At 37.7% G+C, this 18,842-nt stretch overlaps 5 protein-coding genes across 9 annotated transcripts in view; 3 read left to right on the plus strand and 2 right to left on the minus strand.

The window, feature by feature from the left end:
- Positions 1-2,644, plus strand: part of LOC117936886 (catechol O-methyltransferase domain-containing protein 1-like) — a 6,689-nt gene extending 4,045 nt beyond the window's left edge. For both annotated transcript variants that reach the window (XM_034860372.1, XM_034860371.1), the window contains exons 6-7: positions 1,639-1,772; positions 1,871-2,644. In XM_034860372.1, the coding sequence (XP_034716263.1) occupies positions 1,639-1,772; positions 1,871-2,023 (287 nt within the window). In that variant the 3' untranslated portion in view covers positions 2,024-2,644. The remainder of the gene's footprint in view (positions 1-1,638; positions 1,773-1,870) is intronic.
- LOC117936885 (voltage-dependent anion-selective channel protein 2-like) lies at positions 2,333-6,852 on the minus strand. Of its 3 annotated transcripts, XM_034860368.1 has the most exons (10): positions 6,633-6,852; positions 5,479-5,584; positions 5,335-5,384; positions 4,117-4,269; positions 3,977-4,029; positions 3,649-3,876; positions 3,399-3,549; positions 3,213-3,270; positions 2,991-3,121; positions 2,333-2,948 (listed from the first exon to the last, which is right to left on the minus strand). In XM_034860368.1, the coding sequence occupies exons 2-9, from the start codon at positions 5,558-5,560 to the stop codon at positions 3,030-3,032; spliced, it is 867 nt and encodes a 288-aa protein (XP_034716259.1). In that variant the 5' UTR covers positions 5,561-5,584; positions 6,633-6,852; the 3' UTR covers positions 2,333-2,948; positions 2,991-3,029. The 3 variants fall into 3 exon arrangements, with proteins under 3 accessions (XP_034716259.1, XP_034716260.1, XP_034716258.1); XM_034860369.1 differs by having other exon boundaries at positions 2,333-3,121; positions 5,513-5,584; XM_034860367.1 differs by having other exon boundaries at positions 2,333-3,121.
- A 913-nt stretch (positions 6,853-7,765) lies between these two features.
- LOC117937055 (sphingomyelin synthase-related protein 1-like) lies at positions 7,766-13,575 on the minus strand. 2 transcript variants are annotated; one of them, XM_034860703.1, is made up of 6 exons: positions 13,369-13,575; positions 11,886-12,461; positions 10,498-10,593; positions 10,273-10,390; positions 10,030-10,180; positions 7,766-9,537 (listed from the first exon to the last, which is right to left on the minus strand). In XM_034860703.1, the coding sequence occupies exons 2-6, from the start codon at positions 12,437-12,439 to the stop codon at positions 9,233-9,235; spliced, it is 1,224 nt and encodes a 407-aa protein (XP_034716594.1). In that variant the 5' UTR covers positions 12,440-12,461; positions 13,369-13,575; the 3' UTR covers positions 7,766-9,232. The 2 variants fall into 2 exon arrangements, with proteins under 2 accessions (XP_034716594.1, XP_034716595.1); XM_034860704.1 differs by lacking the exon at positions 13,369-13,575 and adding an exon at positions 12,546-12,687.
- Positions 13,576-13,790: 215 nt separating this feature from the next.
- LOC117937060 (dual specificity protein phosphatase 13-like) lies at positions 13,791-15,156 on the plus strand. The gene is made up of 3 exons (XM_034860713.1): positions 13,791-14,127; positions 14,229-14,446; positions 14,588-15,156. Exons 1-3 carry the CDS (start codon positions 13,991-13,993, stop codon positions 14,779-14,781), a joined length of 549 nt encoding a protein of 182 aa, XP_034716604.1. The 5' UTR covers positions 13,791-13,990; the 3' UTR covers positions 14,782-15,156.
- A 1,349-nt stretch (positions 15,157-16,505) lies between these two features.
- LOC117937059 (dual specificity protein phosphatase 26-like) lies at positions 16,506-18,230 on the plus strand. Its single transcript, XM_034860712.1, has 3 exons — positions 16,506-16,745; positions 16,930-17,147; positions 17,672-18,230. The coding sequence occupies exons 1-3, from the start codon at positions 16,618-16,620 to the stop codon at positions 17,881-17,883; spliced, it is 558 nt and encodes a 185-aa protein (XP_034716603.1). The 5' UTR covers positions 16,506-16,617; the 3' UTR covers positions 17,884-18,230.
- Positions 18,231-18,842: the final 612 nt, after the last annotated feature.

An 18,842-nucleotide genomic window follows, 5' to 3' on the forward strand; every position in this document is an offset into this window, starting at 1 on the left:
AATTTTTCTGGAAGTTGCTTCTCCTGCAAAAAAAAAAAAAAAAAACTACTTTATGTTTATGCTTGAAATCTTACCTTTGTGTAGCTTGGAAACACCCTCTGTTTCTGCCTTCCGGCCTCAGGGGCGGTAATGAGCCCATTACGGCTTGGCGCACAACAACAACTAATGCGAAGAAGACGCCCTGGCGACACACGTAAAATTTAATTAGACAGTTAGTTAATTTATCTGTAGGTGTCTGTTATTGCTTTTTATGATAACTAAAAGTCCAGCTACACTTCAAGTGACAAAACACACACTGTAACGTCACATTGTTCCAGTAGTGATTCTAAATTATACGCTAGGCTGAACAACAAATCTGACAGGTGAAATCAATTGCCTTGATTACCACAATCAGGTGTAGCAGCAGCTGCGTTTTAACTGAACCCATTCAGCTAAGCTAATCAGATGCTAAGTAACGTGCTAAGTAAAAGTAACGTTACACGCAAATAGAACATACAGGTAAGCAAGCTAGCTAACGTTACCAGAATATAGCATAAGTTAGAATAGCAGCTCGCGGCTACATTTTGGTAATTAACTGGATTCCGTTGTCCCGCCAAAGGAAGAAATCCTGTACGTACGTTTTTTTCTCACTTGACTAAAACAAACACTAAAGGGCGAAGAGACGTGACGCCATCTTGACGTCACGCGCATAGATCATCAGAGAAGTTAGCGGAATCACCATTCTTTATTTATTTATTTCATTATTAATCAGTATGCACAATTAGTGGAATTTCTGCCAATGTAGTACTAATAATTTAACTTCTATAATGATTAAGTATGTATCGTCAAAAATAAAATAACTAATCATAAAATAACTAATTATTTTATCAAATGTTATCACCAAAGAAGATTGGCATTTGCTTATATGCTTTTTAGGGTGAATGATCAAAGATTTGTTAACATGATTAAGCAAAAATCCCCTTTAAACATCTGAAAAGAAAAGTTGATAACATGACTAAAAGAAGAATACTTTGCTCTTATGATATGAGCACTTTATCACAGGCTTTAAACGTATGTGTAAAAAACCCTTAATTAAATCTGCAAAGATAGACTTAAATTCTTCTTCAAGGATCCAGTCCAAAGATTGCCTCTCATCATGTCTTCAACCCCATTTGACAAAGTTTGTTTCACAAGCATCCATGTTGGTTACAAAAATGAAAACGAAGTTCATCAAATTGGTTACATTAAACACAGCTGGGTGTGTTTGTTTTTTCTCTCAAAGACATCTTACATTAAACCATTTTAAATTTGCCTTATTTCTTATTTTAATTTTGAACAAAAATAACAAAACATAAAAACACAAAAAGTGCGTATCGATACACCGAAAGGAAAAACGATATCTATGAAGTGTTACAAATAGTATGTTCAATCTGTCTGAAGCCAAAGCTTGTTGTTATTCCAACCTCTCATTCAACTTTAAATGATTCCTGTATATATTTTGAATGGCAAGATAGCAAATAAACAGACTTTAATTAACTTTATTAGGTTTCAAGTCTTTCTTTTTTTTTCAATCTTATCTAGCAATGTGAATACTGTGCATTGGAATTGTTAAATATAACCTGAAGTATAATTTACCTCTCTGTTCCATCTTTCTTTTAGATGATCTCTTGTCAGATGGCCAGGCTGAAACATTTGACTTTGTCTTCATTGATGCAGACAAAGTTAACTATGACAACTACTTCGAAAAGTCCCTGAAACTGTTGAGGAAAGGGGGCATCATTGCTATCGACAATGTAGGGGCTTCACCAAAGACGAATATTTAAGTTTGAGTTCTTGCAGTATGTTATTTGAAGCAGCTAATGTCCTAAACTTGTTTTTTCTGGTCCTGCAGGTGCTGTGGAGTGGAAAGGTGGTGAATCCATCCCCTGGCGACACAGACACTCTCGCCATCGACAAGCTCAACAAGAAGTTGCACCGAGATGCTCGAATCAGCCTGAGTATGCTCACAGTGGGAGATGGCCTTACAATAGCTATTAAACTATAGGACAGATGTCCAATTAGTGCAATGATTCATAGCCTGTAGACAGTGTCTTTTTTAAAGTGAGGTGAACTATTAGATATGTGATGGTAGCTGAAACATGTTATTATCTTAGCTCATGTTTCTGGTCACTATCACTCCAGTGGCAGTTATTTTACTTCACAATCAGTAATATTAAAGTTTTTGTGAAATGTGGGAATTTGATTAAAAAACTACATGCCATATGTTTTTGTAGTGCATCAATTAACCAAAATTGATTTTATACAATTCATCATGCTGTGTTAGGCATTGTTGTAAAATGAAAGGCGATGAAGGTTGATTTCAGGACTTTATGGCAAAGGATAGACGCACACCAACACACAAATGGGTTCCTGATTAGTGTCACAATCCTCAGAAATGGAAGCAAAAGTGGATAATTCACTCAGATAATCATTCACTCAAGTAATACTGAGGAAATGAGGGAATCGCTTTAGCATTGCCTTGCAACTTAACGGGTATATAAGGTTGGTAGGAGATCTCAAACTCATCACACAGCATAATTAAGCCTCTAGAAAGATAAGTGAACACCAGCCACTACATTGGATTTGAGCTTGATAAGCATATTTTGTTGGAGTAAACCTAACAGGTGAAACATCACTACTAAAATACAAATAAAATGTGCAAATATAACAAAGGAGAGAGCTTAATTAAAAATATTCTATTGTGCAAATCAACAGTTCATAATTACATTATCACACTTTAGCAAAATAACTAGATTTTGTTTTTTGAAACCATTGACACCCAGATCACTACTGAGGAAAACTTGGCAGAAGGAGTAGCTGCTAGATACATGTGATTGAAACATAACTAGTTATACCTATGGAGAGGTTTCCATTTTAACAGTGCTCAACAACTGGGGGTCTTTTTTGTTTTGGCTTCATCTCTTTTAAATATCTTGCTGTCCAGACGGGAGCCCTCAGAATCCGATTCTGCTGATATTTCTCTTTTTCTTATGAAATAGCAGATCAGATCCTTATGCCTCCAACTCCAGGCCCAGACCAAGTTTGTGACCACCAGCATTGATGCTCTTCCCATCCACCAGTGCCGAGAGTACTAGTTTCATACCTGAAATGCACAAATTAAATACATGTATATTTATGTTACTGAAAAAGAAGTCGTGTTTTCAACTGTATACTGGACGAGAGGTGATTCTTACCAGGCCGCAGAGTCTGGGAGTATCCAATTCCTACCAAGCTGGCATTATTCACCTTAGCCTGGAGAAAAGTAATAAATCATTGAATTCATATTCAGAGTGTACATACAGTACAACTACAAGGCTATTTTAATTAGCAATTGACATAAATTCCTTGGGGGAGGTAAAAAATATATATACAACACTTACTGATATGGAGGCGCTGGAGTCTAACTGGTATTTGGCAGCAATTCCAAAGCGGGTGCCGTTGCTGCCTGCCGTCCAGGCGAGATTAACAGCAGTCTCTAGTTTGTCGTTTACCTTCTGGTAAATGGATCCACTAAACTCTGAACCATCATTTCTGAGAGAGAAAAAAGCCTAAAATAATTAGCAACATACCATGCATTTTAACAGTTACTCATCTGGCTTGAGTCAAATATTTGTTGATCCTTAAACGTACACATTGGTGTGGAGCTGGAAGTCTCCAGTCTTGTAACCAACTGCAAAGTTGCTCTGGGTCATCTTTGATTTGGCTGAGTCAAACGTCATCTGGTAGCCAGCCAGCCAGCCCTCGTAGCCGGCCACTGCTGCTCCGTGGATTGTAGGACCAGCGAAATCTAAATCTACATCAACACCAACATTAAGGTATTCCCTTTTGTAAGCAGTCTTGACCTTGCCGCTCTTCTTGCTGTGAAATTTAGAAAGAAAGTAAAGTGAGTTAGAAAGAAGTTAGATGTTCTTTTTACAATGATTGGTTTTGCAATTAACGTATAAAACCTGTAGTTTACCCGGTATTTGGTGAAAACGTAGTGTCAAAAGTAAGTTTCAGCCCTTTGGTGATCTAAAGAAGATCATTCCATCAGTCAGACACTTAATTTAGAGCCGTTGCATTAGTGGGATGATTAGCAAAATAAAGTTCTCAATTTACCTGATCCTCAACACAAATTTCAGTTCCAAGTGTGTTTTCCGTGGTCCACTTCTCGGAGAAGGTCAGCCCATACTCAGCCCACTTGTACTTGGTTTCCAGGGTCCCGGTAACCTTGCTGGTGTCTACGTTGGATGAGCCGGACGTTTTAAACTCCTAAAGTGCATACAAGAGGAAATTAACCATACCTGGAAACAGTACAGCAAGTTTGAAGAGTACATCTACTACAGTACACTTCAGCTGAGAGTAAACGTGGTAAAATCAGATACTAATATTGAGAGATATATTTTTTTTTTTTTATGTTTTATTTTTATAAATCTGGTATCAGGGTTTCCCCCCAGAGAAGCTGTTTAGCCTGGTGACAAGTGTTGTTTTTTTGACGAGTGCCCGGCTGGGGCCAGTCACAGACCGAAGGCAGTATTATTGTAGAGCCCAATAGTTTCTGTAATAAGAGAATCACGGATGGAATAGCAAAAATTTAGAATTTAAAAAAAGATTCTATAAGGCCCTATGTTAAGTCTGTGCTAAAAGCTAAATGGACAAGTTTTCAACAAAGCCACCTTAATGTACCTGTAGTTTCAAAAAGAAATGTTAAAAATACATTAAAACAAATAATTCCCAGTGGGTTAGGTCCAGTGGCCCACCAGGGTTGCAAAACATTGGGGGAAACCCTGGAAATTAATTTTTCAACCTAAACACATAAAATATACAAAGATTTTAGATAATGATTCCTGAAATCATTATTAAAGAATTGCCACCCTACTGAACATGTCAGTGCTCTCTGATAGACAAACTGTTACTAAATCACCTTAAACACATTGGAATTTTGGTACTGCGCTCTCTCTATACTTATTGGCCGATGTATATGGTGAGAACATTACCTGTGATAACCTGGACCCAGTTGATAATAAATTACATGTCATTAAGCTGATGCTTTTATCTAAAGCAACTTCAAATTAAGTGCTTTCAACCCTGAAACGCCGTAGTAAGTGCAAGTACAACTACATTAGCTTTAAACGAGCAAAACTACATGTGAAAGTGAAGTTTAAAGAATATTTTTTTCTTTTCCTCGTCTCTTCTTTTCCTACTTCATGTATATCCGAAGTATAGTCGGAAGAGATGTGTTTTTAGCCGTAAGTGGAAGATGTGTAGGCTTTCGGCCATCCGGATTTCAATACCTGCAATGCATTACTGTAGATTTATAGTAACAGCTAAACTCACCACTCCACTTGAAGACTTTGTCTTCACATCAAGCTTAACCAGTCCAAAACCTGCAAGGACAAGGACAGTGAGGAACTACTTACTGGGTTTGGTAATTCATTTCAAAACAGCTGGCCTGTCCTCTGAGGGTCAATAAATACACACTTATAAAACTGCCTTTTATCTTGCTTCCAGTTACCATATCCCTTATTGAAGATGTCCTTTGCTGATTTTCCAAGGTCTGCATATGTTGGAGGAACTGCCATTTTGCCTGTCAAAAAAAGCAAATTTCATAGAGCGTAACTGATGAAAAAAGAACTATAAATGCACTCAATAATCAAAACTAAGCATTTACATAAAAGCCAGAAAACTATGCATCTTAAAACTGTAAAAAAAAGGATAAAAATGTCAACATTTAAAACAACCAGGGCTGTAGCTATCATTAATGATGCGTAGGTCATGTCCTGGTTATCTTTACTGGGAATTAACATAACATAACATTATAGCCACTTTGAGGGAATTTTGAAAATGGTATTTTGTAGGCACATCTTTTTCTAATTATACAAAGAAAAATACAATACAATATACTATAAAACTGAGAGAACTGCAGAATGAAAAATCCAACTATTTAAACATTTGGGGAATTTGACAGTTTTTTCTACAGCCTTGGCTACAGTTTTGACTACAATTAGTTACTGGTGTAACTGAAGTCATTTTAAAACATCAATTCTTTTATTGAATAATTATAAAATGCCGTCACTGGACTTAAACTAGTTGAACTGCCAAGACAGTTGGTACAGTACAGTCTCCATTACTCTCAGATTCTGTTGTCACGTCAATTCATTGTCAAGGTTAGACCGGAGGCTTAAACTGTCTATATAACGGAACGTTAACGGTAACGTAAAGGGTAAAGGTGTGATACCATATCTGGCAAGACAAACTCTATTTTATTTTTCTACCACTGAATTCAATGTCAAAGCAGCCGGTTGTAAAATAACATTTGGGATAAAATAGGGAATATGCAACAGGACTAGGACCGTATGTCAATTATGCATACGCAGTTGAGGATTGCTTGTTCATAATTTTTACTATTCAAAAAGTAAATTATAAGAAATATTACACAATCACTTGTGCCTGCCCACTACATTATTTTAAAGGAGGTTGAACCGCAGACTGTATAAAACTAGGGTTGAACACACGAGGGTGGTAGCGGGCGTTTTCTAGCTAGCTAGCAAAATGGACCTTTGACAACCATTTAACTGACATTCATATAAAGTAAAACTTGAGCAACCTAAGTAATTACACGGCTTATTACTTACCGAGTATTACTGTTGTCGAAAATGTTGCTGTCAACTTGTGTGATAGAAAAAGCGGCGGGAAAGCGATAGGAACCGGCGTAGGACGATATGGAGGAGACACCGCGACAAAACACCCTCCTCTTGACCTCGGCACCGCAGGACCCTAAACATAGCTGTTTAATTTGTGCCTGTCTAAAATCGATGATTTTGTAATTATCAGTTAGTAAATTGGTTATAATGTTTGGCACAATACACGTCATATTTTTCATTTCCAAGAGTCAACATTTTTCATGCCAAATATGTGCTTCCAGCACACCGGCACGTGGAAGACCCATTCATCACCATAGTAACCAATGCGCTAATGTAACGTCATAGATCCTCCTCTGTTTAACTCTCGATGCCTCCATCCTAACCATAGACAGTTAAAGAAGAATAGACTGGATATTGAAATAATATTAACGGTCTATGATCCTAACCACAGACTGTAAATATTAAACATAGATACTAACATTCCACTTAACTTTTATTTTTAATGGCAAAAAAAACAAACAATAACAATAGCAGGGAAACGTGAAAATATAAAACCTTAATTAATATCAGACAGTAATTCAACAACTCTAATACTTTTTCAACCAGTTTTTAGTTTCCATATTATTGATATCATAATTAGTCAGTAACTGTTAAACTTGCCCTAAGTTAGCTTTGGTGTCAGTCCACGGATCTTTATAGTTATGTTAAATTATGTTTATCTACCCTAGTATAAATAACGCCATCAAACAATTGCAAAAAACTAACAATGTTTCTCAACATAATGAACGTTTTGCTATGTAGAAAAAAGCAAGTGTGTTGAAATCATATCGCTATAATAGTAATATATAGTTATGTTTTGATAAATTACAAAATGGGAAGTGAGACAAAACCTTCAGTCAAGAAGCTAGATTCCTAGCACTGAAATAAATAGGTATTTTAATTGTACGTGAAATGGAAAACTGAGATTAATGCTGAAATGACTAGTCACTTAACAATTAAAAAAACTAAACATTCTCTCTCTAGACTGATAATTTTTCATGCTGAAGACTATGCACAGTCTAAGCCTAATAATAATGCACATTTAGTATAATGTGTAGAGGGGGAAATAAGTACAGAAACGGTTCTTTAAATTTCAGCTCTTTAATGATGGAAATGACTGAACGAGACACAAAACAAGTTTTGCATGAGCATATGAACACCAGCATCATTTCACAACGAAAGGATGTGTTGTATACTGTCATCTGCATGTCGAATAACAATGTCCCTACTATGTTTCTAACATGATGTAATGACAACATCAATTACATCTCTCTTACTACAAGTTTTACTCTCAATGAAGTAATGTAGAGGCCATCTGAAATCCACATTACACTTAAAAAGCACATTGTTTCAAATAAATACATAGTTAAGAGCAACTGTAAACATATTTCTCCATGTGCATGTTGCTGTAAAACTGTATGAAATATAAAAATACCTATTGACTGTTACGAAATAACGAAATAAATTAATATTAACAAATACATACAAATTTAAGGATCCTTTTCAAGAATGATTACTACAGCTCAATGTCAGAGATTATCATTTACACTGTGATTTACACATGATTTAAAAAAATAAAAGCACTACACAACTATCCAACAGTAAACATAAAATATTTGGGACATTTCTACACAGAGAAACCTTTCAGAACACTCAAGGTAATTGGCAATTGGAATTATATTTAAGACAGCTGGAAATAAATCTTTGATTCTGTGTTTGGCTGATAATGAAATTATCATACTTTACTGTATCCTTCAGTGAGCCATGAATTACTCTACATTCAACATTCAGTAACATTGTCAACATGTAATTATTGTTTTGAGAAATGAAAGACTTTCAAACAATGGCAAAGAAGTAACACCTGTTTCTCAACATAATTAATATTTTGCTATATAGAAAAAAGCAAGTGTCATGTAGATCTTTACATATTGCTTTAATAGTGATCTATAGAGTTATGTTTTGATAAATTACAAAGTGGGAAGTGAGACAAAAACTTCAGTCAAGATGCTAGATTCCTAACACTGAAATTAATAGGCATTTTAATTGCACAGAAAAAATGGCAAACTGCTGTGAAGGATTACGGACACTGCTGCCTGAGAGTTTGTCAATGTGGCTTCCTTTTATCATGTGCTATCCAAATATACTCTAACAAACATATGAGTAAGTCTTTAAGTAGGGAGGTACTGAAAAATGCAGTTAATGCTACATTAAATGATATCCCTTGAGAGGGCAAATAAATGAGACACATCTCCACAGTGTTCACTTTTCAAATCAAGTACAGAGTGTTAATGGGGCTTTTAAGAAACTCAGTGTTTTGTGGATTTTGTTTAATCCACCTAAAAATATGTGGCAGGGGAGGCAGGTTTGAAGACAAGTCCCGGAATATAAGAAGGTATGGCTCTGTGTATCCCATCAGGCCTCGGTGCTAACAGGATCACAACATTAGTCTTTGTTGATGAAGATATCACACACCGCCTCAGTTGGCAACTTGACAAAGCAGACTAAAACAGCACAGGCTAAGACGTGTCTGACAGGACCGCTGCTGCTGTTCATTATCCAAAAAGCCTCCTCATCACAGCGGGTCTAGAGAGAGGCCAACCATACTCGTTGGGGACAGGCCCGTTGACATTGCTCTCAAAGAAGGAGAACATGGGGAACCAGATGCGGGCTCGTCGACTCTGCTGGTAGGCCCGGGTGTTGGCTAGAGTGTGGTAGTACAAGAAGAGTCTGGTAGTGATATAGAACGCTATGAAGACGTCAATCGAGTAGTGTTCATGTGCAGCCAAAATGAAGAAGATGCCGAAGAGATTCAAGACCCAGGACAATGTGTGAATGAAGTTCCAGCTTCGTGGGGTGTCTGCTTGTGAAATAAAAAGAAAGAAGATACAAGATACATTGAATAAATTAGCTTTTTCTGTTTTTGTTTGGAGTTTTTACTACACCATCCAGAAATCTATTATATCCTTAGGTGACTATTTCTGTCTAGGTCAAACTGAGGAAAGCTATTATTTTTGTATTTTACTTCAGTTGTAATGCCAAACCAGGACATTGGATGGCAACAAAGAGACAGTGTTCCAAAATAATAAATAATTTTGACTTTTCTCTACATGAGTTTTACCTCATGATTAGGTACTTCAACCTTCTGATGTCACAGCTTTTAATAACAGCTCATAATTTATCATAATATTCATGAATGAATTTGGAGGCGCCTGGATAGCTCACCTGGTAGAGCATGCACCCCATGTATAAAGGCTCAGTCCTTGGCTGCTTGTAACCCCCCCCCCCCCTTCACATCTTCAGCGGTCCTGTATAACAACGGCCTAAAATGCCCCCCAAAAAAGCTACTCACACTCTGTGACAAAGAAGTTGAGCAAGGTGAGGACCACAGTGTGGCCGCTGAACATGTAGTCACCACATGTATGCACTCCTGTCAGGGTCATCCCAAAACCACTCCAGATGGCCACAGCTCGCTGCAGTTTGGCCCACATGTCACCATACATCTAAAGGGGGAGAAGAAACGATTAGTACTGTGATCTTTTAAAGAGTCAGAGATTTAGTGTTTAAGATTCAGAGAAAACAAATTATGTGTTACCTTTCCTGAGCACTGCAGGTGCTGTCCTGGCACAGACAGGGAGGTGACAAACATTGTGATACAGCGCAACATGAACACCGTCCCCATGAGGCTGCACATGCGCCGCAAAAGGATAGATCTATAAGTCATGATATAAAGTTAATGTCCATAGCATTGGTTTAAGGAACACACTGTAGGTATCCAAAAACACATTCCCTGCAATGACAACTTTGTACTCTACTGTACCTGTGTTTATGAAGCAGCAGGACCAATACCCAGATATTACAGAGGATCACTCCACATGCTTCCGCCATGGCAAAGGCCCATGGTATTCTAGGCACACTGTTGAACAAAGAAATAAAAGAGATTAATGCTGAAATGACTAGACACTTATCAATTAAAAGAAAACTCAAAACATTCTCTGGTCCAATTTCTTAAAAGTGAGGATTTTCTGCTTTTATCTGTTTTCTATCATTGTGTGTGTATATCTTTGAGTTTAGGAAAGTTGGTTGAACAAAACAAGCAATTTGATGGGGTTTTCTTTGAGAAAATTGAAAACTGAGACATTAATCAACAATGAAGTCATTCGACAAATCTTAAATTAACTCTTAGACTCATTGCTAAAAAGCCAATTGTAACATATTTTGGGTTAAAATTCTACAGTCAAGGCTTAAATATTTCAAACAGCTTCTAATTTCTATGTTTAAAGTTTCATGACTGATATTAGATAAAATATGGACTGCTATATCACTAAATCAACACAAGAGCTGTAACTTGCTTCTTAATGTTTTATCATGCCACAAAAACCAACAACACACAAATCAGCTCTCCCAATAAACATGAGAAGACATTCCACGTAAAAAACTCAAAGCTAAGCAACGGGTCACACTACAAAGTAGGTCACTTTAAAAAACACTCAAAGGTCTCTCTGAACCAAAGCCCATCAGGAAAATGTGAGGACACTAATAGAAACATGCTACAATAAAGTAGGGCACTTAGACTTTCACACCAGATGGTGGACATTATAACAAATAATCTGTGATAAATATAAACCGGGTTCAAAATTAACTTTTTCATCCACCAACCAAATGGATAGTAATTGTTAAAACTTTACCAGCCACTCAATAGATTATATTTGACCCGCATTTGGCTGTTAGATAGTGCTAACGTCATTTTTAATATTATACATGTTTTATTTCGATATACCGTATCTACTACTGTATGTATGTAAGTTGTAAATTGTATTCTAAACTTGTTTATACATGTCAATTCTATTCATTCCTCTAAGTATTTGTTCATAAGGTGTTCTGGTATTTTGATCTTTTGTTATCTTATTTTATCTATTTAAAAAAACATCTTATTTATTTTATTAATTATTTCTAGCATATTTCTGGTATTTCCTGTCTGTGTGTGAGTGAGTGTTTATGTCCTTGTAACTTGCTGCTGTAACAGAGTAATTTAGTACTTTGGGAATAATAAAATCCATCTATCTGAATATCTATTTTGAACCTTGAATATACATATATGGCATTTCAAAGCTGCCACATGTTTTTTTTTTTTTTTTTGATGGCTGCCCAGTGCCCCAGGTTAGAAAAAACAAGGCTTAAAGAGTGTCTTAGTTGTCACACACCCACCTGTCTAGGAATATATCTGGCAGTGGAGGATATGTGCGCATGTCAGGCACCCTCTCATGAACTATGACCATGACGAAGGACGTGAACCCAAACACAAAAATCACATAGATGGTGCTTAGCACTGTCTTCCAGTACTCTGGATCCAGGCGCCTCGTCTGCAGCTTGTACTTCCCATTAGTGTACTGGTGATACTCCTCTCCCACTGGTGCGGTCTCAGTGCTATCACAGTCTCTGCCTGACTCTCCATTACACAGCCAGTCCAAACTGCCTCCGGTGCCTGTCGGAGAGCCATCAAAGGGAAGACCCAGCTCCTCCAACACATCAATGTTCTGTTTCTGTAGTTTGCGGATGGACACCATCAGCCGCTTGATGTCCCCCAGGACCTTGAGCTCCAGAGGTGGTGAGCGGAGGTCATACTCGCTGAGGGCAAGCAGGCTGGTGCCATCCAGTCGGTGCTTGTTGCAAAGCAGGTCCACATAGTCACAGAAGCCCTCTTCCCTCAGCCACTTGGCGACATGCTTGGGCGTCCAGCGACGGACACTCAGTTGGGTCATTGCCTTTTCCTCACTCTGAAGGCTGGGGAAAAGAACATCAACATTTCAACTCAAACAACTGAGTTTTCCATTTCTGTCAATATCAGTTTGTCACTGACTTCCTTACCAATAAACAAAGGAATCTTAAGGAGTAGACAGTAAGCACTATTAGGCACTATTTACTTTCACTGCATCAACAATACTAAAATACAAACCAAGTAACATTGCCACACAGACAGCAATTCCTGAGCTACAGAGGCAAGCTGAGTATTCACAGCTTGAGCAAATACATGAGCCAAACAATGCCAAGTATGTCCAAAGATAAGTTTGCATACGCCCTAAAAATGTAGGTGAAGGAGCACACATAGACTTTTGCAATGGTTATAGATAATGACTTGTTGGCTATTATCCCCAATCTTATTATAGCCGTCACTATCCTGCAAACTAATAGGAATAATCCTCGTTTAAGCTTAACTTCAGTGTCCCTGTAAGCAAACCTTGTCTCTAAAGTCTTAACCAAGGATTACCAAGATATCCATAAAATGTTGGCACCTCTACCTGTTGATTGATTACATTATATGATGGTACAGTGGATTATATGGTGTAGAAAACAGCTATAACTCAGTAACTTTGTCTAGTAAAAAACACCCACTTCACCTGCATTAACCAACATCACTGGCAGTGGGTATCAATAAGGTGGGGCCAGGAGCTAATTCTACGAACTTCTATCAATCTCTTGTAACGTTAACGTTAAGATAACTAGCTAACCGACCAACTGGTTCACGCTGGCGTAACCCTAGGCATGCCTGAGGTAGACATGAAACCACGCGAACGACTCCTCTGTTTTATCACTCTTCCTCAGCATGCTAACGTTAATGCAAGTCTAGCTAACGTTAGCTAGCAAGCTATGAGCTATCGTGATCAATGCGTGTGCCTTAACGCTCACTCACCCGGACTGAGATGTGACAGAAGACGATACGGAAACGTATTTATTTAGCTAGCTAACTAAATGGCATCTTACAAGAATCTGAAGAAATCGTATTTGGTTATGTTGCAATAACACGGGCTTGTTGAAAATCATTTCGCCTTGGCTTTGTGCTGGTTAGCACTGTTGACAAACCCAGGCGGTAATGTCCAGGGTAGCTGCGCACGTAAAATCTGCTACACGGGGCTCCAGCTGAGCAACAATGACACCTACTGGTGAAAAGAGTACACTGCAGGGTTTTTAATTCTTTATTCTTGAAATTGTTTAAATATGATCAAATAAATTACGTCTTTGTGAAATAAATGAAATGCCACAAAACACCACAATATATATATATATATATATATATATATATATATATATATATATATATATATATATAAAAGATTTAGAGGCTCGAGCCTGGACACAATTTAGATCATGGGCTCCTGATTTAATTTTAGACCAAGGACACCTGTCCTTGTCAATACCAACATGGTTATAGTAAAGCCTCAACAGAGTTGAAAAATAAATGTTGGAGGAAAAAGTTATACAAATGGGTAGTTTTAGAGTTATGTAAGCAACTAAAAAGATTCATTCTGTCATCTATGAACAATCTACCGGAAAGTAAAGCAGTTTCTCCTGCTACTCCATCTGTCAAAGACTTGGTGAAGGTTTTGTATGGAGGAAAAAGATTTGGTAATCATGTGAATGAAGTTTGGCCTAACCTATTCATTGGAGACATGTAAGTATTTGACATTGCCCTTAACAGCTTAGAAAATAAAAGTAACTCTATACAGTTTCCTTCTAATGTGTTTCTTGTTACAATTCCTGTTTCCTCAACAGGTCAGTGGCCAATGATCGCTACAGTCTGTGGAAGCTGGGAATCACTCATGTTCTGAATGTAGCTCATGGGAGCATGAGCTGTCAGGGGAGTCATGACTTCTATGGCTCCACTGTGGAATATTATGGAGTGCCTGCAGATGACTCACCGTACTTTGACCTCTCTCGCTACTTCTTTTCCTCTGCTGAGTATATTCAGAGTGCACTTGAGATGGCTGCTGGTAAATACTCATCATTTTGCTTCGTTGTCACTCAGTTTTTATCTCAGGTCTCTCTGCAAATCAGTCATCTTATCCGGAGTAAAATCCTAGTATTACCTCATGCTTTAGGTTCATCATAATCTTTTTCTCCTTCTTCACCAGGTCGGGTTCTTGTCCACTGTGCAGTTGGAGTGAGCAGGTCTGCCTCCCTCGTCCTAGCCTACCTAATGATCCACCAGCATTACACCCTCCTAGAGGCTATTAATACGGTCAAAGAGCACAGATGGATTTTCCCAAACAAAGGGTTTCTCAAACAGCTTTGTGCTTTGGATGTGAAACTACGCAAGACATCATGAGTATTCCTCTGCACCTCAAAAATAGATTTTTTAAATTACTGAACCTCAGAAGCTCAGGATGAATGAAGAAGGCATTGACGGCCAGTGGAGGGAGTTAATGTACTTGACTTTAATCAGTTTGTTTTAAGAATGGTATTGAATCTATTGACCTGGGTGCTGTGTTTAATTTGAATCATGCTGTCTTTTCACAGGATATTGACTCTTATATTAGTAGGAAATCACTGCAAGCACCTTACCCTTAAAATCCATTTTAAGTCTCAGAATCCATAAATGATACTCATTTAACCTTTGTTTTATGTTGATGGAAATTTACATCCAGTATGGTGTGTTGTGTATTGACTTTAAAATAAAATTAACAATCAATAGAGGGTTTTTAACACTGGATAATTTATTGCTGAGCAAAGTCAAGTACATTTTGATTGTTGTGAATGTTGTGATGTTGTTGCCTTCTCTGAACTTTCTTAGATGTGTTGAGTTCCTCTGGGGTAGAATTTGTACTCATATATTTATGAACTCATCGCCACAACCCCACCATCAGGTTCTTAAGACCATGTAAAACCACTTATCAGTGTATGTGTGTTCAATGGTCTTATGTGATTGTCAAGGATTTAGCTGCCATGACGATCGCAGTTGCTTTTCACACTGTTCACATACTGAGCAAAATTTAAAATAACTGCAAATTTTCCTGCAAATGTCTTTTGTTTCCCTGCAGTTTACACATGTTGTGTCAATATTTCCAGTTCAACTTCTGTCTTGTGGTTCCAGTGGTAGATTGGATTTCAGCCAATTTTTATATTATGGAATCAAATGGTGGAAAACATTTTAAGGTTTCTGTGAACATACAGTAGGTCTTTGAAACCTGATAATCTGCCTTGGCAGGAAGTTGACTACATAACATGAGAGAGTTTAGATTCCAATGGTCTATTTTTACATGTTTTGAATCAGATGGAGAGAAAGTGTGGAATGTATTGAATATTTCTAAGAAATGCTTGGAAAACAGCTTCTCTAATACACTGTGTATGCACAGCATCAACTGAGCCTCTTCACACACCGTAACACACACACTTACACCTGCATCTCACCAGAATCATACATTCACCAGCAGGAATGGATTTTATTTTTATGTACATAACAGGTGGGATTTGGTCCAACTACACAGACCACTGTAGATACATCAATAAGCAGATGCAGCAATCAATCAAAAATGTCTCCAGGTCAAAATGACTGAAGACATTTATTGATTTTTTTGTATACAACAGCAGTAGTTTCTTTTTTTACAAAACATCATTGCACCACATTTTGCATGCATGTTCATGACCTTGCATGAAGAGAGTTCAATACATTTCAAGGCTTAAAAGACAGGTTAATTATGTTTTTCTTCCATTTAAAATCTGGAATGGGTGAAACTGACCTGCAACATAATAGGAGGGTTAAAAGAGACACTCACAGCAGTGTGAGGGCTGTTTATGTCGTGTGCAGCCAGCGGCAAAGCTTAATTTTTTCCTGCCATCCAGTATAAGCAATGCACGTAAACATTTTGTCCATAATTGCATCCAATTATCACTGCAAAATGAAATTATTCTTTGTTTGAGGCTTATTAAATTAGAGTCCCACAGCAGTTTGAAAAGCAGAGCTCGGTCTGCTCTGTTTGTTGTTCTGCCCTCTGCACGAGTAAGACTACACGCTAGGTTAAGCACTAAATTGGGTAACTGTTCAGTGACCGCAGATAAACACCTGTTCGTACAGATCATCCTGAGGCAGTGTGGACGGGAACTGCTTTGATACAACAAACATTCGGACCAGCAATCGATCCAAGACAGGGTTTGTGGACCTAACATGTCAGACTTGAAAAGCAAGAGAAAAGAATATCTAAGTGTGAAGGATCTGCAGAAGGTTTTGGACTCGTGCAAACTACATCTCAATCAAGTTGATGAGGTCTGGCCAAACATATATATAGGGAATGTGTAAGTATACATTTCGTTTCAGAATTTGCCTCACAAGGAAATGTGAAAACTGTTACTTGTTAAACTGTTGTCGTCATCTTTTAAATAACTTCTGATTGTGTTTTTCTGGTACAAAAAAGGTTGTGCTGTAATGCTTAGTTTTCACCAAAGTCTTGAACCTCTTTCTGTCTCTTTGTCTTGCTAGGGCAGTAGCCCAAAACAAGACTGCTTTGCAGAAATTAGGTATAACACATGTATTAAACGCTGCTCACTCCAAGCGAGGCAGCATAGGGAACCAAAGCTTTTATGGCAACGGCTTTGTGTATTGTGGCATTCCAGCAGATGACTCAACACACTTTGATCTGGATGTTTACTTCCAGCCTGCAGCTGATTTCATTCATAAAGCTCTGAAGGCACCTGATGGTAAGACTCTTCTTTTTCAGATGGATTTACACATATCTGCATAGTGGCTGATTGCTGTAAAAATATTATTATTTTTTTTTTAAATTCCTACACACCACATCTTTTATATCACTCCATAAATCCTTAGTAAACCACTCAAATTCTCCCATCATACCGTCTTTTCAATGTCACCTGTCATCACAATGTAACACACTTGTAATTGTATGTAAGAGTATTTTCAGCTAGTAGTAGTAATAAGCGTCTTACCTTGCAGAATTTAAGTCTATAATGTGTCAATGGCTCCTTTCAAAGAAGCTTTCAAGCGCAGGACGAGTTGGATTAAAGAGACAGTCGAACCCAGCAGGAAAGGGACCTTAAATAAACAAAAGCAATGAATTGTGGGCACTATTTTTAGCTCACAGCAGAAAAAAGAAAGGCCAAAGTGTGAGACGGGTAGTCAGGTATGATATTAATAAGACAGAAGCCTCTCACTAATCCTTCTTTCACACCAGCCCTCTGTCTCCCTCATCTTGTCTGTTCTTCAGGGAAGGTTCTGGTGCACTGCATCATGGGAATGAGCCGATCATCGACCTTGGTGTTAGCGTACCTCATGATCTACCATCACCTCACGCTCAAACGGGCTTTGCAGAAATTGATCGAGAAGAGAGCCATCTACCCCAACAGGAATTTCCTGGCTTTGCTGTTGGATCTGGATCTTCAGCTCACAAGAAAAAAGAAAACATGTCAGATACTGTAATCCAGATAAGTTTACACTTTTTTAGCCACAGAGCAGCGTTACGTCTAGGGATGGTGATGCCAGTCAGTCAGTCACTGAAATATTTCTAATGGATTGACATGAAATTTGGTTCAACTAATGACTGAACATCTGTGAGACTACCTTGAGATTAACAGTAGGCTAATATATCATGTTTGCATGTTAAACATAAAAATAAAAAGAAGAATGGGAAAGCTGCACATATTTAACTATACAGTATAATAACTCAGCCCTCCGCTTTTAATTAGCATGTTTGATGTTGACGTAATAACATTAATCTAGGCCTGCTTAATGTTGTTGTAAGGGGAAAATCTGCACGCTCATAACTTTTCTTTTTTGAACTCAGAATCAATGTTTTAGAACATAATGAAGTCTTCTAACTATTGGAAAGTTACGTTGAGTTAAACATAGGCATGTTAATGTGTTAAGTATGCACATGTTAACATGCTAACATACTAAGGATTACATGAAATAGTAGCAATTTAAAATGCTAATACTGGCATGATGATAGGGTAAATATTACATATGACATGTAAGCTAGTTGTTTATATGCATTAGAACATGATGACATTATGTTAACACCCTAAAATGTCAGCATTCAGCACAGTGCCCAGCTGAGGCAGACAAAGTACACTTCAACCTGTGAAGAAGTCTCGGCAAATTTGACAACGCAGAAATGTGGCGGTAACAACATTACATGGCCTGTTCTCTGGCGTCACCCTGAGGCCAAGCTTTACACCGCTTGCATCATTAGTGGTAAAGATTTAACAATGAGTTGCAAAGTTGTCTCTCAATTAGAATAACCTTTTGTTGTCTGGTTTTTAATGAGCTCCATAATTTTCTCATGGACCTGCTACCATGGTTAAGGACATTCTTGTTCTTGTTTTTTTATGTTTTTGGAAGCAGTGATGTTAAAAACAAATAATGTCTTAACAAAAAGA

This window comes from Etheostoma cragini, chromosome 21, assembly GCF_013103735.1.
Source record: "Etheostoma cragini isolate CJK2018 chromosome 21, CSU_Ecrag_1.0, whole genome shotgun sequence".
Lineage (NCBI taxonomy): Eukaryota > Metazoa > Chordata > Actinopteri > Perciformes > Percidae > Etheostoma > Etheostoma cragini.